At 42.4% G+C, this 21,617-nt stretch overlaps 1 protein-coding gene and 1 pseudogene across 1 annotated transcript; one reads left to right on the top strand and one right to left on the bottom strand.

Annotated features, from left to right (window-relative positions):
* Positions 1 to 2,040: 2,040 nt before the first annotated feature.
* Positions 2,041 to 2,506, bottom strand: LOC128578060 (ubiquitin-40S ribosomal protein S27a-like; annotated as a pseudogene).
* A 6,581-nt stretch (positions 2,507 to 9,087) lies between these two features.
* Positions 9,088 to 14,709, top strand: NR0B1 (nuclear receptor subfamily 0 group B member 1). Its single transcript, XM_053580479.1, has 2 exons — positions 9,088 to 10,261; positions 14,387 to 14,709. Exons 1-2 carry the CDS (start codon positions 9,088 to 9,090, stop codon positions 14,632 to 14,634), a joined length of 1,422 nt encoding a protein of 473 aa, XP_053436454.1. The 3' UTR covers positions 14,635 to 14,709.
* Positions 14,710 to 21,617: the final 6,908 nt, after the last annotated feature.

The following is a 21,617-nucleotide window of genomic DNA, read 5'->3' as shown; positions in this document are numbered from 1 at the left end:
TTAATAAAATTGGCCTCGGAAAAGATTTTATGAAGAAGACCCCCTTGACAACTGCAGCTACACCAGAAATATATAACTGGAATTTGATCAAGCTAAAAACCTTCTGCACAGCCATGGGTACCATAACTAAAGCAAACAAATAACCTTCAAAATTGAAGAAGATATTTGCATAGTATGAATCTGACAAAGGCCTGATAACTAGAATCTACAGAGAACTCTAATCAACAAGAAAAGAGCAAACAACCCCATGTCTAAGTGGGCAAGAGACTTGAATAGAAACGTCTGTGAAGATGACAGGTGAATAGCCAACAAACACATGAAAAAGTGCTTATCGTCCCTAATCATCAGAGAAATGCAAATCAAAACCACCCTGAGATAACATCTAACTCCAGTAAGATTAGCTCACATCACAAAATCCTGAATCTGCAGATGCTGGTGTGGATGTGGAGACAAAGGAACACTTTTGCATTGCTGGTAAGATTACAAACTAGTACAGCCTCTATGGAAAGAAGTGTGGAGAATTCTCAAAGAACTAAAAGTCAATCTTTCATTTGATTGTGAAATACCATTACTAGGTATTTACCCCAAAGAAAAAAATAATACCTAATAACCACAAGGACATTTGTACTAGAATGTTTATTGCAGTTCAATTCACAATCGCCAAGACATGGGAGCAATCCAAGTGCCCATCAACCCAGTAATGGATTAACAAACTGTGGCATATGTATACCATGGAATACTATTCAGCCATAAGAAAAGATGGAGACTTTACATCTTTTGTGTTTACCTGGATGGAGTTGAAACACATTCTTCTTAGTAAAGTATCTCAAGAATGAAAAATAAGCGTCCAATATACTTGATACTAATATGAAACCATTATATAAACAACTATACACCCACACTAAAGAAAAACACAAGTATAGTCTAGCTAGGGGGAGGGGAGAAGAGAGAGAGGGAAGGGGGAAGGAGGGCTAATGGCAGGATCTCACCTAATGTGCACAATGTGAGGGTGTTCAGCACTTCCCTGGGTGAAGGGCTCAACTACACTTTGAACTTTACCTTAGCAATGAAAACAATGTAACCTAAACATTTGTACCCTCATATTAATCTGAAATAAAAAAAGAAGAGAAATTCCTCCAAAATAAAAAAAGATTCTAGTTTTGCTTAAACCCCTTTGAATGGATTGAAAAATCTTAATAAAAGTATGTAGAAAACACTCATGATACAAGTAATGCCACAACCCCAAATTTTGCAAAAGCTGTGGCTATATGGTGAAATTTTGTTGTTTCACTGGAAAGCAGTGTGTTTTTTTTTCATTGCCTATCTGTAGGAGAGTGGCTGTTAACACTGTTGAATAAAGGCTCAATCAGGATAAATTATTATCTAGTGCTGGGCAAATATTCTTGCCTGCTTCCCCCACCCAAACTTTACTTATCTAAAGAATTGGACATTTGGGAATATAATGGTAACATACTTTTCAAAGATGAATAAGCTCAGCAGAGGAGTCCTTGGTGTAGTTAATGTATCACGTCTATCAATTATCCCTATCAAGTGGGATTGACTGCATGGCCTCGACTTAAGGGTGATTGGCCATGAGCTTCTTAGATGTCTGATTTCTGCCTTCTATTTTCTTGCCAATACCTCTGATTCCAAGTTCAGATGGATGGACAGTTCCATGAAAACTGTGGCTTTTTTCATGCTGACTGTATTTTGCAACACCACGAATGCTGGAGGAACCTTGGTGACAACCTTCATACTTGAGAGGTGGAAACTAATGGACAAACGTTGTTGCCACCTCCTTTGGGTAGAAAATTCTGAGAAGCATTCTGTACATTTCTCTAATGGAATTAATCCTCTTGCTCACAGCAGTAGTCATAGTACTGTACCATAATATTGGCTTTCCTCCTTCCTAGTTTCACTTTTCCTGTACCCTTGCCACTGCTTCCTGGAACAATTTTCTTTTCTTTTTCTTTCCTTTGCTCTTTTCTTTTCTTTTCCTTTCCTTTCCTTTGTTCTTATTTTTTATTAACTCGTATATAATTACTTGTGTTCTGGTTTGTTGAAGCAGGAAGTTAGAGAACATTTGCCACAATAATGTCCACTAAAGTGGCTGTCCATAAAAACTCCAGCACCACACTCATCTGAAGGAGACTTTCGACAAAGGTGACTAATTTTGCCTTTTTCATCACCTTGTAATATTTTAGGACACCTATCTTAACCTTCTTTCTCTTATGCTTACTCTTCTTGGGGGAAGTATAAGACTTCTTCCTTTTCTTAGCACCACCACGAAGTCTTTACACAAGATGAAGAGTAGACTCCTTTCAAATGTTGTAGTCAGACAAAGTTCATCCATCTTCCAGTTGCTTGCCAGCAAAAATGAGTCTTTGCTGATCAGGAGAAATTCCTTCTTATCCTGGATCTTGGCCTTTATGCTTTCTAGTGTATCTGAGGGTTCAACCTCGAGAGTGATGGTTTTCCCTGTAAGGGTTTTTACAAAAATCTGCATCTTGGTGGACTTCCACCACAGATGGCAGATTGGAAGGCCTGAAACAATTTCTTAAGGAAATGCATACAGTCTCATGCTCTGCTTCAGAGAACTAAAACAGCTTGTTTTCATTAACTCAGCCACACCCATCCTGGCAAAAACATCAATTTGGAAATAAAGATGCTGATTATCTTCATTACCAGCATTTCTGTTTGCTGCAAAGAAATTCACTTACTTCTATTCACAAGATTTTTTGTTGTTTATATATTTGTCATCGTGGGCTCAGAGAAAACAATTAGGTTTATGATGCTAATAGTAAATACATTTAACTCCAGACCTGAATTATTTATTATTGACTGTAGTGATACCTTATTTCAAATGTAATTGGCATATATATTTACAGAGAATTTCAAATGCGTAAATTTGTTTTAAGCGGGAAATACATCACTTCACAAAGTCTGCTGCTGTTGACTTTACTTAAAGAAATTAAGATCTCGTGGAGGTAGAGAGCAGAATGATAGACAGCAGAGGCCAGGTAGGGTATGTAAGTGGTATTAGGGATGAAGAGAGGTTAGTTACTATGTAATAGATGCAAACATTCAGTTAGATTGAAGGAATAAGTTCCAATGTTTGATAACAGAGTAGGATGACTATAGTTAACAGGAAGGTATTGTATATTTCAAAATAGCTAGAAAAAAGGATTTGAAATGTACCCAACATATAAACATAATAAATACTCAAGGTGAAGGATACACTAGTTACCCTGATCTGATCATTACACCTTCTGTGTGTGTAACAAAATATCACCTGCATCCTGTACATATGCACAAATATTATGCATTAATAAAAAAGAAATTAAAATCTACTTCTAAGAATTCATCTTTGTGAGGTAGTGCTTATGTTTTTAAAAAATATATAAAACATTTCATACATTCAACAACTTTGTGACATAAATATGGGACATATCTTTACTCTCATTTTAAAGATCATTAAATTAGAAGTCAGAGTGGTTAAGAGAGGTGGCTGGTATTTGGCAGAAGGGACTTGAAGTCTTTCCACCAGGGCTGGCAAATTGTTAAAACCCACACAATCAGGGGAAGGAAGTAAAGGTTGGGCAATCTAGTAAAGGGGAAAAAGTATGTAAATGTGGAAGAAATTTTTTACTCACTATTTCATTCAGCAGGTGTTTGTTAAGTGCATTCAGTATGCTAGGCAATGTACCAGGGGCTCTAGATCCAGTGATTGTGAAGAGTAAGATGCTAAGAAAAGTCAGAGGGGAAAAGAAAGCAGTTCCCTAGGAAAGAAATTTTACCCCTGTTCCAGACTCAACACAGGGGAAGTCTGTAACAAAAATTACCATTGCCGTTAGGAGACAACCTTTGTGGACCAATAGAGTAAGGATTTTCAAACTGATGAATCAAATAAATAGGGCAATAATATTTAAACCTGCCGATCATTTGAATTTATTAATAATACAAGTTGATCTACATCTGGTAGGGAGGAAGATTCAAAATTGGTAGATTCACGTGAAGGCTATAACCCAACTATAGCACAAGACTATGGGGAAGGGGCCAAGGAAGGGGAAGGGAGGGGGGAGGTTAGGGTGGAGGGAGGGTAATGGGTGGGGCCACACCTACAGTGCATCTTAGAATGGGTACAGGCAAAACTTACTAAAGGCACAATACAAATGTCTACATACAATAACTAAGAAAATGCCATGAAGGCTACGTTGAACAGTTTGATGAGAATATTTCAGATTGTATATGAAACCAGCACATTGTACCCCTTGATTGCACTAATGTACACAGCTATGATTTAACAATAAAAATAAATAAATAAATAAATAAATAAACAAAATTGGTAGATTCAGTTAAATAAATCGATCTGATGAATGTTTTTCCTTGGAAGAAGTGATTGACAAGTTTGGAAAGGTAATTTTACAATATTTCAGGATTACAGTGAGAATGAGTCCTAATTCCAGATAAGCAACTATTGGACCCCTAAGGCAGCTGATTCATTGTAGCTCATTAGAAGGACATAAATAATGACAATTCGATTTTCTTTAGGTGTTTCATGAATCAGCAGCTAAAGCTTATCAGTTCTTCCAGAACTATAGTTTTAACATTCTGAGTCTTGGAATGGGAAGGGAAGGAGGCTGTATCTCGGGTTTTATCAGTTACTATCCGTCTATGATAGTGTTTAATTGAGATTTACTTTGAAAAATAAGGAAGACACTATTGTTACTCTCTGTCACCTGTTTCCAGAAGGAACTGAATTCTAAGGCATTTTGGCTTTTTAAAGCCCAGTTTGCAAATTCATATCATGTTTCAGATCACCATGCCTTTCCAGGTCAAGAGCAGCTTGCTATGCAAAGGTCAGTTTTACAGTTTTTTCTAGCTTCATCCCACCTGTACTTCACTCCTACATCCTTTAGTAAAAACTGCATTACTTTGATGTTGAAGGCTGCATTTAGACAAGCAGGCAGCTTTACTCCCACCCTGAGTTGGAACAGATAACGGATTCTGCAGACCAGGTGTCCAATTGGTCAAGGTCATCTCACAATGAGTCAGTATAAATATCCAAATTGAGTTGTAGACAAACTCAGCACATGACAGGTGCAGCTGATAAGTATCCTTTTGTCTAGCTGTCACGGTGGTCTGAGGTACAGAACAAATCAAATGAAAAAGCCTGCGCCTGCCTTAGAAGGTTATGTCTTCACTAATCCTGTAGCAACCAGCAAGCTGGCATTACTTTGTACAAAATCTGTACTGGTATGTTTGGAAGATTTTGTTTCTCTATTTGTTTAGGGAAAAAATGGAAAGTGGAAAGATGAAGTCAGTTTTCTCCTGACATTTCCAAAGATGAATACTTGTGAAGCAGGCAATCTCTCCTTAGAAATGGCCAATCCAAAGAACCCAGAAAGTCCTTCAGAGTTGCAAGTAGAAAATGGCAACTTGAAGGAAAACACAAGTAAGAAAATGAGAAGACTCAGCTCCTGGGAAAGAACAAGAACTATAACCAATATTTTAGAAATTCGTGGTTCTTGGCATTGCAATTAAGTTTCAATTTCAGACAATGCCTGAATTTCAAAATCAAAGGCATTAAAGATGTATGAGGTGTGAATGTTTAGTCACAGAAAATGGGTTTAAGTTTCTAAGATTTTAAAAACTACAGTTGATGAGATGAAGAAAGTTTAGAAAAACCTTTGAAGATGTACGACCAAGGTACATATATTAAAGTGCTAGTTTATAGCACTTTTTAAACTTTCATAGATGAAAAGTCTAATGTAATGTGAAATATTTTGCTCAATGTACTTAAGTTACTTTATTTGTATTTCAATGTAGTGGAGAGGTCAGCAAACATCTTTGTCAATGGCCATATTGAGATAAAAATTAAAAAAACTTTTAAAGACTTAGAACAGAGTGTACATGAGAATATTAGTTTATAGAATTTTGTCCCTATTTCACAAAGGAGAAGGGTCAAATTAAATAAATTACTTATTCAGTGTTGTATCTTTAGAGTAGAAGAGCCCAAATTCAAGGTCAGGTCTTTTGACTGTTAACCCAACTCTCTTGTTACTTTACCACACTATTTGTAGCCCTCTTGAGTATCAAAATAGGCCTCCAGAAAAGTCTTAGTCTAACAAGTTTGTCTCAGTTGTCTTCCCTCCAGGGTCAGGGCAGTGATAGCTGTATGGGAACGCTTAGCCTCTGAGTTGAGAGTAGCGGCTATGGCCTTTTTCTCTCTCTAAAGGGATAGTTGGCCAACATACATATTTTTTGAGGGCCTACTATGTTTCAGACATTGTTCTAGCTGCCGAGAGACAGAGTGACAGATTCTTTGCCCTCAATGGACTTTTATACTAGTAGAGGGAATCAATCAACAAGCATCAAATAACTAACTAAATAAATCATATCAGATGTTGGGAAGAAAATAAACTTGTGACTAGCTCTGGCATCTGAAGGTAGGGATTGAGGTAGGCTAGGCTAGTTGATGGGTTCATTCTTCCTGATGGGTTCAGGAAGAACGCTAAAGCACCAATAACGAAACCCAAAATAGTAGCTTGCATATTGGGAATGGTAAATAATGAAATGGACAATAAGGTAAAATTGTCAATATTTAATATTATGTGGACCAAGTGACCTATCCAGTCTGGTCCAAGAAATGTGGACCTGAAGAAAAAGTGGGATAAAAGCTTCTGGATGGAGGGTTAGAGTGAGCTGCCCTAGAAGAGAGAGAATTATGGTAGTGTTAGTACAGTATCACCTCCTAACCCTGAAGTTATCTCATGTTACCTTAAAAAAAAAAAAAGGTTGATCCATCTAATGCTTACCATGTACCATTCTTTTAAATACTCTGTGCAGGCTCAGCACCTGTAACTCAAGCGGCTAAGGCACCAGCCACATACACCAGACCTGGCAGGTTCAAATCCAGCCCGGGCCTGCCAAACAACAATGACAACTACAACCAAAAAATAGCTGGGCGTTGTGGCGGGCGCCTGTAGTCCCAGCTCCTTGGGAGGCTGAGCCAAGAGAATTGCTTAAGCCCAGGAGTTGGAGGTTGCTGTGAGCTGTGACTCCATGGCACTCTACCCAGGGTGACAGCTTGAGGCTCTGTCTCAAAGTAAATAAATAAATAAATAAACACTGTACAAATTAACTCATGCTTTAGAATTACCTTACAGAGACTATTTAATACATTTTACTTACGAAGAAACTGAGGCACAGATAGCTCAAGTATCTTTCCTGTGATAGACTGCATAATGCCCCTTCCCTCCTCCTACCCAAAGATGTCCATGTCTTAATCCTCAGAACCTGGGAAGTTATCTTACAGGATAAAAGGGCCTTTGCAAATGTGATAAAGTTAAGGATTTTGAGATGGAGATATTATCCTGGATTATCTGGGTAGGCTCAATATAATCACAAAGTTCTTAAAAGGAGTTAGAAGCAGGGGTCAGACTGATGTGGCCAGAAGCCAACAAATGTAGGCAGCTTCTAGAAGACAGAAAAGGTAAAAAAAAAAAAAAAAAAAAGATTTCCCCCAGAGCTTCCAGAAGGAATGGCACCTTGACTTTAGCTTAATGAACCTAATTTCAGACATCTGGCCTCCAAAACTATTATCATAATAAATTTGTGCTATTTGTACTGTCTTAGCCACTACATTTGTGAGATATATATATGTTTGTGTGTGTGTGTGTGTGTGTGTGTATAAAATCAGCAGCAACAGGAAACAAATACATTGTCCTGGTGGCAGATCCAGGATTAAAACTGAGGCAAGCTAGTACTGGTGCCAGAGATTTAACCACTGTGCCAGAATAAAAGTTCAGGTTGGACCCCTAGGTTTTCCTCTCATGCTCAGCATTCCAGGTCCTGGAAAATGTACAAGAAAGGAAGGAAGGAAGGAGAGAGAGAGAGAGAGAAAAAAAGAGGCAGCGCCTGTGGCTCAAAGGAGTAGGGCGCTGGCCCCATATGCTGGAGGTGGTGAGTTCAAACCCAGCCCGGGCCAAAAACTGCAAAAAAAAAAAAAAAGAGAGAGAGAGAAAGAAAGGGTGAAGGGAATCCTGTATCAGCTGGTGTATATCAGTTCCCTTCCCTTGCTCCACATTTTTAGTCCTAGACCCAGCACACCACTAACATAAACCTCCTATTATAGAGATGAGAAATTCGAAGACCAAAGAATTGTGATTTTTAGGTTACTGGGCTGGTTGGTGAAACAACCAGCTAGTTACACAAAGGGCAGATAGTGGTGTGGGGAGACTCACTTATCTTTGTGCCTGGGTGGAACTTGAGGGAGGTGGCTGTGGGGCAAGTGAAGTCCAAAGGATATAGGCTTTTTGTCACTTGCATTTTTTCGTTATTCCCTCAGGAAGTGTGGGAGAAGAAATGCTAATTACAAACTTACCAACATAATACCTCTACAAGAATGTGATGTTCTCACTGTGACAATTTGTTAGCCGTCATGATTATTACATTCCCAAGTTTTTGCCACTTTTACATCCCGGTCGCTGCCCCCAGCTTTCTAACACAGTATCTAGGACACAGGAGGTTGATGGAATTCAACTGAACGCTTATGAGAGGCTACTCAGACAAGTGCTTTTCAAACATTAACTTGCATGCATGGTCTTGAAAATGAGACATCGCTATCCATATGCAGAATATAAGTGACACAAGATAATGAATTATAAATTATCATTTAATGAAAGTTTACAAAGACAACATAGAAATAGATTTTTCCTCTTTTAGGCACTCCTGCCCTCCCAATAAAGGGAACAAATTAGATGCTAGAGTTCAGTGAAAAGAGGAGAAACAGCTTCCCAACCCTGCTCCAGGAGCTCTGCTCCTGTCCTCCAGAGGCAGGGGAAGGAAGGAAGTTTCCAGGAACTCCCATACTTTCGTTCCTCTAGGATTTCCAGCTTTTAAGGAGCAGCTGCCCCACTGAACTACCCAGGCAGGTCCAGGGCTCACACACCAGAGCGCAGCGCCGCGCCCCCTACCGCGCCCGTGTCCAGGCGGAGGCGGCGGATGCGCGTGCGTGTGCGCTAGGTATAAATAGGTCCCAGGCGGCGGCCACTGGACAGACCCTGGTTGCGGCCGCTGCGGGCCATGGCGCGCGAGGGCAACCAGTGGCAGGGCAGTATCCTCTATAACATGCTTATGAGCGCAAAGCAAATGCAAGAGGCTCCTCAGGCGGCCGATGGGCGGCCCGGGGGTCCGTGCTGGGGCTGCTCTTGTGGTATTGAGACCGGGGAAGGCAGAGAAGGGCTGTCGGGCGGCAGTGCCGTGACGCTCTTGTACCGCTGCTGCTTGTGCGGTGAAGAACACCCGCGGCGGGGCAGCATCCTCTACAACATGCTCGCGAGCTCCAAGCAAAAGTATATAGCTCCGAAGACGCCGGAGGCACGGCCAGGGGTTCCGTGCTGGGGCTGCTCGTGCGGCAGCGCTGAGCCCGTGGTGGGCAGAGAGGGGCTGTCCGACGGGCGTGCCGTGGCGCTCCTGTACCGCTGCTGCTTTTGCGGTGAAGACCACCCTCGGCAGGGCAGCATCCTGTACAGCTTGCTCACGAGTGCAAAGCAAGCGCACGTGGCTCCAGAAGCGCCCAAGGGCCGGCAGGCGGCCGCGTGGTCGGAATGCGCCTACGGCCTGGAGAGGCTGCGGGCCCGAGAGGGACTACCCGGCGGACGTGCCGTGGAGTTTCTGAACCGCTGCTGCCTTTGCGGTGAAGACCACTCGCCTCAGAGCAGCATCCTCTACAGCATGCCGACGAGCGCAAATCAAACGCGCGCGGCTCTGGAATCGCAGCCGAGGGCCCCCTGGTGGGACGCCTCGAGTGGTGCGCGGCGCCTGGTGGCTCTCAAGAGTCCACAGGTGGTCTGCGAGGCAGCTGCTGGAGGCCTGTTGAAGACGCTGCGCTTCGTCAAATACTTGCCTTGCTTCCAGGTGCTGCCCTTGGACCAGCAGCTGGTGCTGGTGCGCAGCTGCTGGGCGTCCCTGCTGCTGCTGGAGCTGGCCCAGGACCGGCTACACTTCGAGACCGTGGAGACCGCCGAGCCGAGCGTGCTGCGGGCAATCCTCACCACCAGGCGGCAGGAGATGGCGAACGACAGGCCACGGTCCCTGCCCCAGCTGCAGTCACAGTTGGCATTCCCGCCGGAGACCGGACGGTTGCCCTCTGCTGCTGAGGTCCAAGTCATCAAGGGCTTCCTCGCTAAGTGCTGGAGTCTGAACATCAGTAGCAAAGAGTATGCCTATCTCAAGGGGACCGTGCTTTTTAACCCGGGTAAGGCGTGGGCTTGGGCACAGGCATTTCCTAGCTCAAAAAACCATTAGGCAGTGCCTACTCCAGGGCGCAGGCACTAAGGAGTTACCGGTGGTCAGAGGGGGGTCGGGAACAGATGGAGAATCTCTACTAACTCAGCAGAGTTGGAGTGGGAGGCTTTAGGAACCACTTCTGGGTGGGCTGCTAGTAACTCAGCGGGTGGTGGTGGTGGTGGTGGTTGGTGAGGTTTATGCTTGGCTGTCTACACATTTCTCCTGCTAAAGAAAAGTTTGTACTTTCATGGGACGTGGCTCTTCCTCCTTTAGTTTTCTTTAAAATCCAGTAACGTAGCCTTTCTAAAAAAATAAAGTTCTTGCTCACTGCAAATTCTACAGCGTTTTTTGCAACCTTGTTCTGAAATTTACTAAACCTTTTTTTTTGTTTGTTTGTTTGGAGGTAATCTATAAAGGCTGACAAGAAGGGAAACGTTTGTTAAGGACCCCAAGAGAGACCATTCCCGGAGGACACTGTCAGACAAGACACTGGACTTAAGTGTTTCACTAGTCTACCTCTGAAAGGTCATTCACATGCTCCTAAGCATCTGGCCTGTCTCATCCTCCAAGTGTCTATGAATATCAGGTTGGCAAAAGGGCAGGGAAAAAGACACAGGGACTGAGAGTAGGTGCATTGCATTTTAGAACTTGAAGAGAGGTTAGAAACCTCATAATCCACGGCAGTAGATCCGCATTCCTTCCTCACCCCGTTGTACAGAATAGGTAGATGCCTCCCAAGTGACCTTACTCCAAACTAAACAGCTGGTGTATGGTGGCACCTGGGAGCTTTGTCTCCTGGGGCCCATAAGATGTCTGCCGCACCACACTTTCAGGTTGCCTGTTGGGTGTTGGACACGCTGCTTTACAGAGCGCAAAGAAATCATGGGAGAATATCTTCTTGGACAGCTTGGTACCTTGTCTCCAGGATGTCCTCCTGCTAGAATCATCTCAGCGTCCTTCCAAAATGGCCACTAAGGGGAGGGAAGTTTGGGGGCAACTTGAGTTGGGATAGTTTTTATAGTGCTCCATTTATATCCTTTTTCCCTGCTGTGAGGAGTCTCTGGTTATTATGTCCTTGCCCCCTGCCTAACATTTTTTGAAGGCATATAGATAAGTATTTGGTGGGATAATAATTCATTCGGATCTCACATTTCATGACCTAGAGACCTCAGTTCATCCCAATGACTGTTATTGGACACTTTTGTTTATACCATGGTTTTCCGGACTCGCCTGTGAGTGAGTCTTTCCAGGCTCCCATTCCTAATGATTTTGATTCAGTATAACTCTGGCCCAGGGTCTGCAAATCTGCCTTCAAAATAAGTGTCCCAAGTAATTCTTAAAGTAATTTGGAAAACAATTTTCTCATACTTTCTGCCACTGCTATTAATGATCTACTATTTGCTTTCTTCTGTTGGTAGTTTAAAGGTGAGAGGGGCTCAGCTTCCGGAAGTTTACATCCCAATAGTTTTTTGTCTTTTACTTGATCCTCTTTTGCATACTTTTGTCACCCCCTATTCTTATTCTGTCTTTCCTAATCCTCTCTCAATGTGAGTTTAATGAGCTAAGCTGAGTGTGCTTGAAACACAAAAGCAAATGCACCTACGTTTGAGAGAAAAGTATATGTATGTGTATATGTATATTTAAATCATATATATATATTGTATTTTATATATAAGGATTTAATCAAAGAAAAGGAGATATATAAAACTGTGGGGTCCATTGCCTTTTTTTCTCTTTGTTTTTATTTCGAAGACATGTCCTTTTTGGGGACAAAGCCACTTTAGGGGGAGGGGAGCAGTGTGAAAGCAAAGAAAAGTAATGTGGGGTTTACAAGCCACGAGACCTATAGAAGCTTCATATTTCTTTTGGAGTTTCACACAAGCCTCTTCCTACTTTCATTAGTGGAATTCAAGCACAACAAAATTGGGTCTCAAGTTTGGATATTGAACTGCAGATCTTTAGGGATGTTAGTGTGAGGACTAGGGTATTCAGAATTTTGAATATGGATTCAAAATGTTGCTATTTATCAGATTTGATATTTGCCTATAAGGAGGCACTTATGCCCATTGCCATTATTATTTAAAATATTTTTCTCTTGAATTTTGTAGAAAAAGGGAGGAAAATGACTGTATTGCATCTTTTTTTTTTTTTGCAGTTTTGTCCAGGGCTGGATTTGAACTCGCCACCTCTGGCATATGGGGCCAGCGCCCGACTCCTTTGAGCCACAGGCGCTGCCCACTGTATTGCATCATTAACATTCTTTAAACCAAGTGGTAAACTGCTAATTACTTGGATACATGTTAAAGCGGTGTTTTTTTCAACCTTTTTTTATCTCCCAGCACACTTGAACCTATAGTTAAACTTCTATGGCACACTTCAATATGTTGATCATAAAAAGGATACACAGAGAATATATACATACTGTATTTTGAACATCTTTCAAAAATAATTTAATTTGATCTTTAAAAATTTTCATGGCACACTGGTTGAAAATCACCACGATAAAGAATTTAGCAACAATATTACTATCATAGAGGATCCAAGGACTCGTAATAGCAGCTTCCTCTTAACCACCTTCTTCATAAAACTTACATTGCACTTAATCTTTCCTGCGTTGTATTTCATACACTTAGGTATCACAAGGTACTGCAAAAGGTCTTGTATTTTCTATTAGAAAAGTTGCTTTTGTACCATGTTTCAATCTGTGATGTTTTCATGTTTACCTTTTAACCTTTTAATGACTGTAAGAGAATGCTTTCAAAAATTTCTTAGATACTGGGCGGCTCCTGTGGCTCAGTCGGTAGGGCGCCGGCCCCATATACCGAGGGTGGCGGGTTCAAACCCGGCCCCGGCCAAACTGCAACCAAAAAAATAGCCGGGCGTTGTGGCGGGCGCCTGTAGTCCCAGCTGCTCGGGAGGCTGAGGCAAGAGAATCGCTTAAGCCCAGGAGTTGGAGGTTGCTGTGAGCTGTGTGACGCCACGGCACTCTACTGAGGGCCATAAAGTTAGACTCTGTCTCTACAAAAAAGAAAAAAAATTTCTTAGATACTTTTTAAAAGAGCCTTTTGAGATACTCATTAAAATCACTCTCTTCTGGGCAGCGCCTAGGGCGCCAGCCCCATATACTGGACGTGGTGGGTTCAAACCTGGCCCTGGCCAAAAACTGCAAAAAAAAAAAAAGAAAATCACTCTCTTCTTTTTAACATTTTCCCAATACAGAAATCATGGTACAATGAGCTAAGTGGCCAGCTATAGCTTTCAAATTATTATCGGCCTGTAGACTAATATTGTAAGTAAGTAAAGTGAAACCCGTGAGTCATAGTTCTGTGGCTGTAAAGTTTTCCGTCATTGGCCAGTCAGTGTAACAGTGGGAAATTGGAGAAAGAATGGTGTAGTAGTTGTCATCTGGCAAAACGTCTTGTTTCCAATAGCACTGTTTTCTGTAAATAAAAGGTAAAGTGCTCACTTATTGAAATAATAATTTCTTCATATCTGCATAGAAAATGAACAGGGGTGATGATTCATTAAACTATATTCTAATGTCAAATGAAGTATACATTTGTTGATTCATAACCAGTGTTTTTAAATGGGTGCATATAAACATAGTGATCATTACATAGAATGATTATATGATGTTTCATTCTTAGACGTGTTCCTTCTGAAAACTTAGAACTGGTTCGGCATTTTTATCCTTGCTTTACAAAACCCTTTTTACCAGGAAGCTTGAGATCTTGTTTAATTGGGAAGAGACTGAAATGGATTTTTTTTTTTTGAGACAGAGTCTCACTTTATCACCCTTGGTAGAGTGCTGTGGCATCACAGCTCACAGCAACCTCCAGCTCTTGGGCTTAGGTGATTCTCTTGCCTCAGCCTCCCAAGTAGCTGGGATTACAGGTGCCCACCACAACCGGCTATTTTTGTTGTTGTTGTTGCAGTTTGGCCGGGGCCGGGTTTGAACTTGCCACCCTTGGTATATGGGGCTGGCACCCTACTCACTGAACCACAGGTGCTGCCCTGAAATGGATATATTTTAAAAGATAGCAAAGAACTCTGTGGTGAGCTGTTTATAACAAAGAGATTGTTCTCTCGACAGACATACCAGGCCTGCAGTGTGTGAAGTACATTCAGGGACTTCAGTGGGGAACTCAACAGATCCTCGGTGAACACGTCAGGATGACGCGTAGAGATTACCAAGCCAGATTCGCTGAACTAAACAGTGCCCTCTTCCTGCTGAGATTCATCAATGCCAATGTCATCGCTGAGCTGTTCTTCAGACCCATCATTGGCACAGTCAGTATGGATGATATGATGCTAGAAATGCTCTGTGCAAAGTCATGCTGAAGGCATGTGCCACATGAGCACAGTTCACCATGAAAGAAAAATAAAGAGCTCTGGGTAGAAAAGTATAAAGTAGTATAAAATAAACTTTCTTATTATTTTTACATGCATAGTATTTTTGTATTTAATTAAATACCTCGTTCCGACAATAAAAAAAATCCTCTGTCTCATACTGTTTTTTTTTTTTTTTTTGTAGAGACAGAGTCTCACTTTATGGCCCTCGGTAGAGTGCCGTGGCCTCACACGGCTCACAGCAACCTCCAACTCCTGGGCTTAAGCCATTCTCCTGCCTCAGCCTCCTGAGTAGCTGGGACTATAGGCGCCCACCACAATGCCCAGCTATTTTTTGGTTGCAGTTTGGCCGGGGCCGGGTTTGAACCCGCCACCCTTGGTATACGGGGTCGGTGCCTTACTGACCAAGCCATGGGCGCCGCCCTCTCATACTGCTTCATTGGGAAGGGAAACATTTGTTAAGAGATAACATACCTCTACATCTTGAAGGAAAGAGCAGGGTACTGAACTAAGCTATTTTCACAAATTGAAGGACATTCTCTATGGAATCTGTTCAAATCAAATTTATAATATTAACTTATAATCAATTTGAAGATGTTAACTATTAACTTTTAAAAGTTTCTTTTTTTTTTTGTAGAGACAGAGTCTCACTTTATGGCCCTCGGTAGAGTGCCGTGGCCTCACACAGCTCACAGCAACCTCCAACTCCTGGGCTTAAGTGATTCTCTTGCCTCAGCCTCCCAAGTAGCTGGGACTACAGGCGCCCGCCACAACGCCCGGCTATTTTTTGGTTGCAGTTCAGCTGGGGCTGGGTTTGAACCCACCACCCTCGGTATATGGGGCCGGCACCTTACCGACTGAGCCACAGGTGCCGCCCAACTTTTAAAAGTTTCATCAGGGTTTAAGTGAGGCTTCAAAAATTATTAAAACCTAGCCAACATAGGTAAAAGTATCTTTGTAGGTAATGTCATGACATTTAATGTTATATAAATGCTGGTGTCAGTGGACGATGACTTCGTTCTACTTTTATTTCCACTCAAGCCAGCTGCATGAAAGACTTGACTTTGTACTCCATCGGAGATAAGATGCAATCTGTGATCATAAAGACACCTGAAAGTGAAATAGATTTTCAGAGTTTTGTTTTGGAATTTTTCTGTACACAGTTAGGGACTTAAAATTCCCTGAGAAACTTACATTTTAAAAGGAAGGATTATAGAGTTCTAGAAAGCTCAACACCATTACAAGCCCCTAATTATACCTCATCTTTTAGGTATATTGTCTTTGTAACTGTCACATCGAACAACCATTGCATAAAATCATAAAGCAAGTTAATTGTTGGCTCCTGCTACATCTTTAATTATGATCCATTATTAGGTTTTTGAGCCATAAAAACTAGGTTTTCCTTGCCCCCAGATGAAATTTAGGGTACTACATATCTATTAATTATAGGTAATAAATTGCCTGTTAGCAGTTAAGATACTAGTCCAAGGTAATAACCCATTGCGGAGATTCTTAACTTTTGTGCAGACCCCTTTGGCAGTCTGATGAATCCTATGGACATCTCAGAATCTCAGAATCAGACTCTTAGTAATGTAGCAAATAAAATCCTTAAGATTACAAAGGAATTCAGGGTGGCAACTGTGGCTCAAGGAGTAGGGCGCTGGTCCCATATGCTGGAGGTGCTGGGTTCAAACCCAGCCCCAGACAAAAACTACAAAAAAAAAAAAAAATTACAAAGGAATTCAATTATGTCAAAGTGAAATATTTAAAATACTTTAATATGTTTATCAGCACATTAAATAAACTAGTGACAGGTCTCATATTCACCTTAATTTCAAAGCAGTGATAAATGTTATTAAAATTTCAAAATATCTGCAGCATCTATAAAATGATAAGAAAACATCTAAGATTTTTATTGGTGACTGGTGGGGGGATCCCAAGATTACCACCCTAGTTGGACATTTTCCAGGTCCCATGGGACTCAGTATATAGTTGTGTTCAGAGCTAAGATTTATTGTAGTGATGTAGTAAGGATATATGGCCAGATCATAAAGGAAAAGGCCAAATGGAATCTAGAAGAATCTGTTTGCAAACCTTCTATTCCTCCCTCCCATGAGGGGTCGCAAGTGGTGAACTCCTCCCCCAGAGATCAGGACTCAGCAACACGTGTGTGATACTTGTGCTCAGGAAAACCCTTTGCCATTCAGAGTTTAGGGTTTTTATTGAGGCTGCTCAGATAGGCATCATCTACTTAGCATGTCCCCAAATTCCAAACTCACAGCAGGTGGTCAATGTGAACCACATTGTTTGCACAGTCTAGGCATAGTGAGTCACCCTTACAAGTTAGGAAAGGGTGAAATTCCACAAGAGACTTGCAAAATCAAAGTTCCCAGATGTCAGCCAAGAGCCACCCTTGAAATCCGGTTATTCTAAAGACAGCTGTTTTGGGCTTACTATGTTTATTCTCTTATGCACAATCCACTCCTTTGACCCTTGGCCAAGATGTCCTTACAGAAGAATTAGCAGTAGGCCCCTGCACAGCAAAGTGAGACCACTCTGTAGGATTGATCTCAGTCATGTCTGTTAGAGATCCCAGACTTAGCCAGTTGAAACAAATCCCATTAACCATAAAGATCTACCTGAGGCAGCCAGGTGACTTTCTCTGTCAATTCCTGTATGAACCATTTTACCTGGCCCAAGGCATCAACTCAGTCCCAGCACAGCTCTGGCCAATAATTGAAGCTGACCCAAATGCCATCCAGGGCCGAGGCGGTGTCATGATAGTCATAGCACATGCACACACACACACACACGAAGTACAATCCCCAAGGGCTCATGTGGTACCCTGGAAACAAATAGGTGACCATGTTAGGTCACCCAAGCAGAATGTATTCGTCAGGAAACCCCCAATGTGGCCTCCCACGTGGTGCTTCCCAGCCCAGGGTGCTCAGTCCAGTGCAAGTGATTCAGTTCAATCCCCGGTTTCGGGGGTTGGAGGGGGGAGGTTGGCTGAGGCCCTCAGTCCCCAATAGTTCTGTCAATGACACTAGTTCACCTGCCTGGCAAGTGGACAGAATGTAGAGACATTCCGCAGGAATGATACAGGAGCTGTCCCACCCCTGCCAGCTTATAGTCACGCTGCCACGTGCCATTTAGGCCCAGCAGTCATTCTGAGCCCAAAGTGCTTGCAGCCGCTAGCAAAGGCAGCACAAACGTTTTCTTCAGAAAGAGAGGGAAGCTTCGAGAAACAGTTCCAAAATACAAAAATTATTAATTTCCTACACCCTCCCCTGTGCTTCGCCAGATGTCTTTTTTTTTTTTGGCCTGGGCAGGGCTTGAACCTTCCACCCCCAGTATATGGGGTCAGCGCCCTACTCCTTGAGCCACAGGCACCGCCCATGTTTTTTTTTTTCCCCCTTGGTTAGTACAAGTGTGTCCCATTCAATAATCCTAAATTTACTTTTTTTCCTAATCATTTCTTTTTTCACCCAGACCTTTTGTCTGGAAGGATCGTGTATAAGAGAGGCAAAACCATTTTCTTTCTTTCTTCTTCGTTTTTTCTTTGAGACAGAGTCTCACTTTGTCACCCTCGGTAGAGTGCTCTGGCATCACAGCTTACAGCAACTTCAAACTCTTGGGTGCAAGCGATCCTCTTGCCTCAGCTTCCTGAGTAGGTGGGACTACAGGTGCCAGCCACATGCCTGGCTATTTTTAGAGCCGGGGTCTTGGTCTGGCTCAGTCTTGTCTCATCGAACCTGTGAGCTCAGGCACTTCATCAGCTTTGGCCTCCCAGAGTGCTAGGATTACAAGTGTGAGCCACTACACCCAGCCCAAAAGCATTTTCACAGATTAACATTTTAATACAATTTAACTAGAAAGACACATCCTTTTCAGGAACTGGTCAGGGCAAAAATCCTGATTTTTTCAATATTTTCTCAAAAGAGGTTTACAGAGTCCTTCTGCACACCGTTTGTCTTGATCATTTATCCCGCGAACAACCTAGAAAAGATCAATCTCTTTCTGGGGACAGCTGCATTGAATATCAAACTGCTTTACTGAGGTGCGTGCAGCAGGAGGAAGGCAAAGGAAGTAGGGTCAGGCTATCAGCCCATTGTTGCAAACTGCAACTAATACCGAAAGCAAAACACAAGTCAACAGCAGTGAGACATCCTTGAGAGTCCAATCCGTCAGGGGTGAGCAGAGGGGTCATATTCCCTGTGGTGTGCCCTGCCCCCAATTATAGCTTTCCGCAGGAATCACAAGTTAGGAATGCAATTAGGCTCTTGGATCAGAAATAGAGATTCAGTCTGCAGCTCCTTTTCAAACGGTCCATTAGAGAACAAGCCTTTTCCTTAGAGCATCTGCGAGTGACCCAGATGGTCTTGCCAGCATCCATAATGTTTCATAGCTTAAGATTCCCCAGAGTCTTAAATTTGTGGCAGTCCCAGAGATTGAGTTCTGTTCATCCAGCCTGTGCCTGCCTTCAGTCCAGTACAGCTCAGTGGTGAATTAAAACAGCCCATAGTATCAGGTATCAGGTTTCAGCTTGCAGTCAGGTTCAGGAAATTAGGATCAGTGGATTCAGTATTCAAAAAAAAAAATCCAGAGGCTTGTCTTCAGCAGCAAAGCTGACTGAGATGCTGTCAGGCCAGACACCTGTGTTTCAAGTCCAAGTACAATTGCAAGGCTTTCTTTCGTAAGCACTTTTTACCCTGTCATGCCAGACTGTCCAAACCGACTCATACAAAAAATACACATCAGGCCAGAATATCATCAGTCCCTAGGGGTCAGATATCTGATTTCACAGGAGCTCCAAAACAAATGAAAATCCCCATTTAGCCATACAAAAACATACTTTTTAGAATTTAAAAGTGTATCTTCATTTGGAGATTGGCTCCCTTTTCCAGAGGCTCCAATAGGCAAAATTATAGCAAAAACCCATCTGTTAGAGAGCCTTGTTTTCAATACCAAGAGTTTAATTTCCAAACCACTTGTGGCAAAAATGCCAGGAGTTGTGTCCCATTAACATGTTTTATTTTCTTTGCAGCTTTTCCTGATTGAGATGACCCCTCTGGTATTTATGAAATTATAAGCTATAACATTTACATAATTTTTTACCATACATCCATATGCAGTAGCCACAAATGCAATGCTGTGAATTAAAATTCCCTTTCTTTTCTCATTACAAATTTACTCAAATCCCTAGCAGTAAATTTGCCATTTACAGGGTTCACATCACAGCTGCCAGAAGAATCCAGCTGGAATGGAACAGAATGGGAGGGGGGGCAGCGGCAGCTAGGCTGAAGAAATGATCAGAGTGTTCCTTTTCCCTTTTCTTCTTTTCCTCTGCTTTATCTAAGGCTTTGCTCAAGATCTGATAACAGATTTATCCTTTTTTTCTTCCAACTTAAAGATGAGAACAAGTACAAACTAAATTTTAGGGTATTTGGCCCAGCCAAAGCCCATTATGCAGAATGCTTATGACCTTTCTCCTCCTGCAGAGTGATTGCACTGGGGAGAGACAACAGAAAATGATCTCATCACTTAGGCTGTGCTATTTCTGCCTTTATTTTATTTATTTATTTATTTTGAGGCAGTGTCACTATGTCACCCTTGGTAGAGTGCTGTGGCATCACAGCTCACAGCAACCTCAAACTCTTGGGCTTAAGCGATTCTCTTGCCTCAGCCTCCCTAGTAGCTGGGACTACAGGCGCCTGCCACAACACCCAGCTATTTTGTTGTTGCAGTTGTCACTGTTGTTTAGCAGGTCTGGGCCAGGCTTGAACCCACCAGCCTCAGTGTATGTGGCCGGCACCCTACTCACTGAGCTACAGGCACCAAGCCTTCTCCCTTCCTTTAGCAGAACTAAGTTTGTATGGCTACAAGCACCTAGGCCCAGGGGATCCAGAAATGCAACTCTTCTGGAGGTGGATCTAACATGTTCAAATTCCATAGGTAATCTTTTTACCTCTGATCACAGGCAGCAACTCAGCTGCTGTTCATAATATAGTTAACCCCATAGCCACCCAGTTATCAGGGTTTCATCACTCTGTGTTCCTCTCTCTTTCTTTTCCCCAAATAATACTGCAGCTATATTTCAGGGAGATGGAATCATTCTAGCAAATTCTACTGCTGCCACTACTGTGTTGGTTGTTCCTAAGACCACTCTCACATTCAGATATTTGCCAAAAAATCTCACAATATTTACAGCTAAGATTTATTATAGCAATGTGGTAAGGATATATGGCTGGATCATAGTGGGAAAAGACACAGGTAGAGTCTAGAAGAATTGATGTGCAGGCTTCCTTATGTTCCATTCTTCCCTTTTGTGAGGGGTCTCACATGGTACATTCTTTCCCCAGTAATGAAAACTCAGCAACATGGGTGTGATTATTTCTGCTCATGGAAATCCTTTGAGAGTCAGAGTTTAAGGTTTTTACTGAGGGCCAATCACATAGGTACCCTCTTCAGGGGTCCTCAATCTTTTTTTTTTTTTTTTTTTTTGTAGAGACAGAGTCTCACTTTATGGCCCTTGGTAGAGTGCCGTGGCATCACACAGCTCACAGCAACCTCCAGCTCCTGGGCTTAAGCGATTCTCTTGCCTCAGCCTCCCGAGCAGCTGGGACTACAGGCACCCGCCACAACGCCCGGCTATTTTTTTTTTGGTTGCAGTTTGGCCGGGGCTGGGTTTGAACCCGCCACCCTAGGCATATGGGGCCAGCGCCCTACTCACTGAGCCACAGGAGCCGCCCGGGTCCTCAATCTTTTTAAACAGGGAGCCAGTTCACTGTCCCTCAGACTGTTGGAGGGACAGACTATAGTTCAAAAAAAATACTATGAACAAATTCCTATGCACCCTGCACATATCTTATTTTGAAGTTAAAAAACAAAACGGGAACAAATACAATCACACTGCCTCATGTGGCCCGCGGGCTGTAGTTTGAGGACCCCTGCGAGTCTAGCTAGTATGCACC

Source organism: Nycticebus coucang, chromosome X, assembly GCF_027406575.1.
Source record: "Nycticebus coucang isolate mNycCou1 chromosome X, mNycCou1.pri, whole genome shotgun sequence".
Lineage (NCBI taxonomy): Eukaryota > Metazoa > Chordata > Mammalia > Primates > Lorisidae > Nycticebus > Nycticebus coucang.
This window is presented reverse-complemented; position numbering and strand designations above follow the sequence as displayed.

Coding starts and splice junctions, on each gene's coding strand:
- NR0B1 (XM_053580479.1), top strand. CDS start 9,088: ATGGCGCGCGAGGGCAACCAGTGGCAGGGCAGTATCCTCTATAACATG. Junction 10,262..14,386: donor GACCGTGCTTTTTAACCCGG/GTAAGGCGTGGG, acceptor TTCTCTCGACAG/ACATACCAGGCCTGCAGTGT.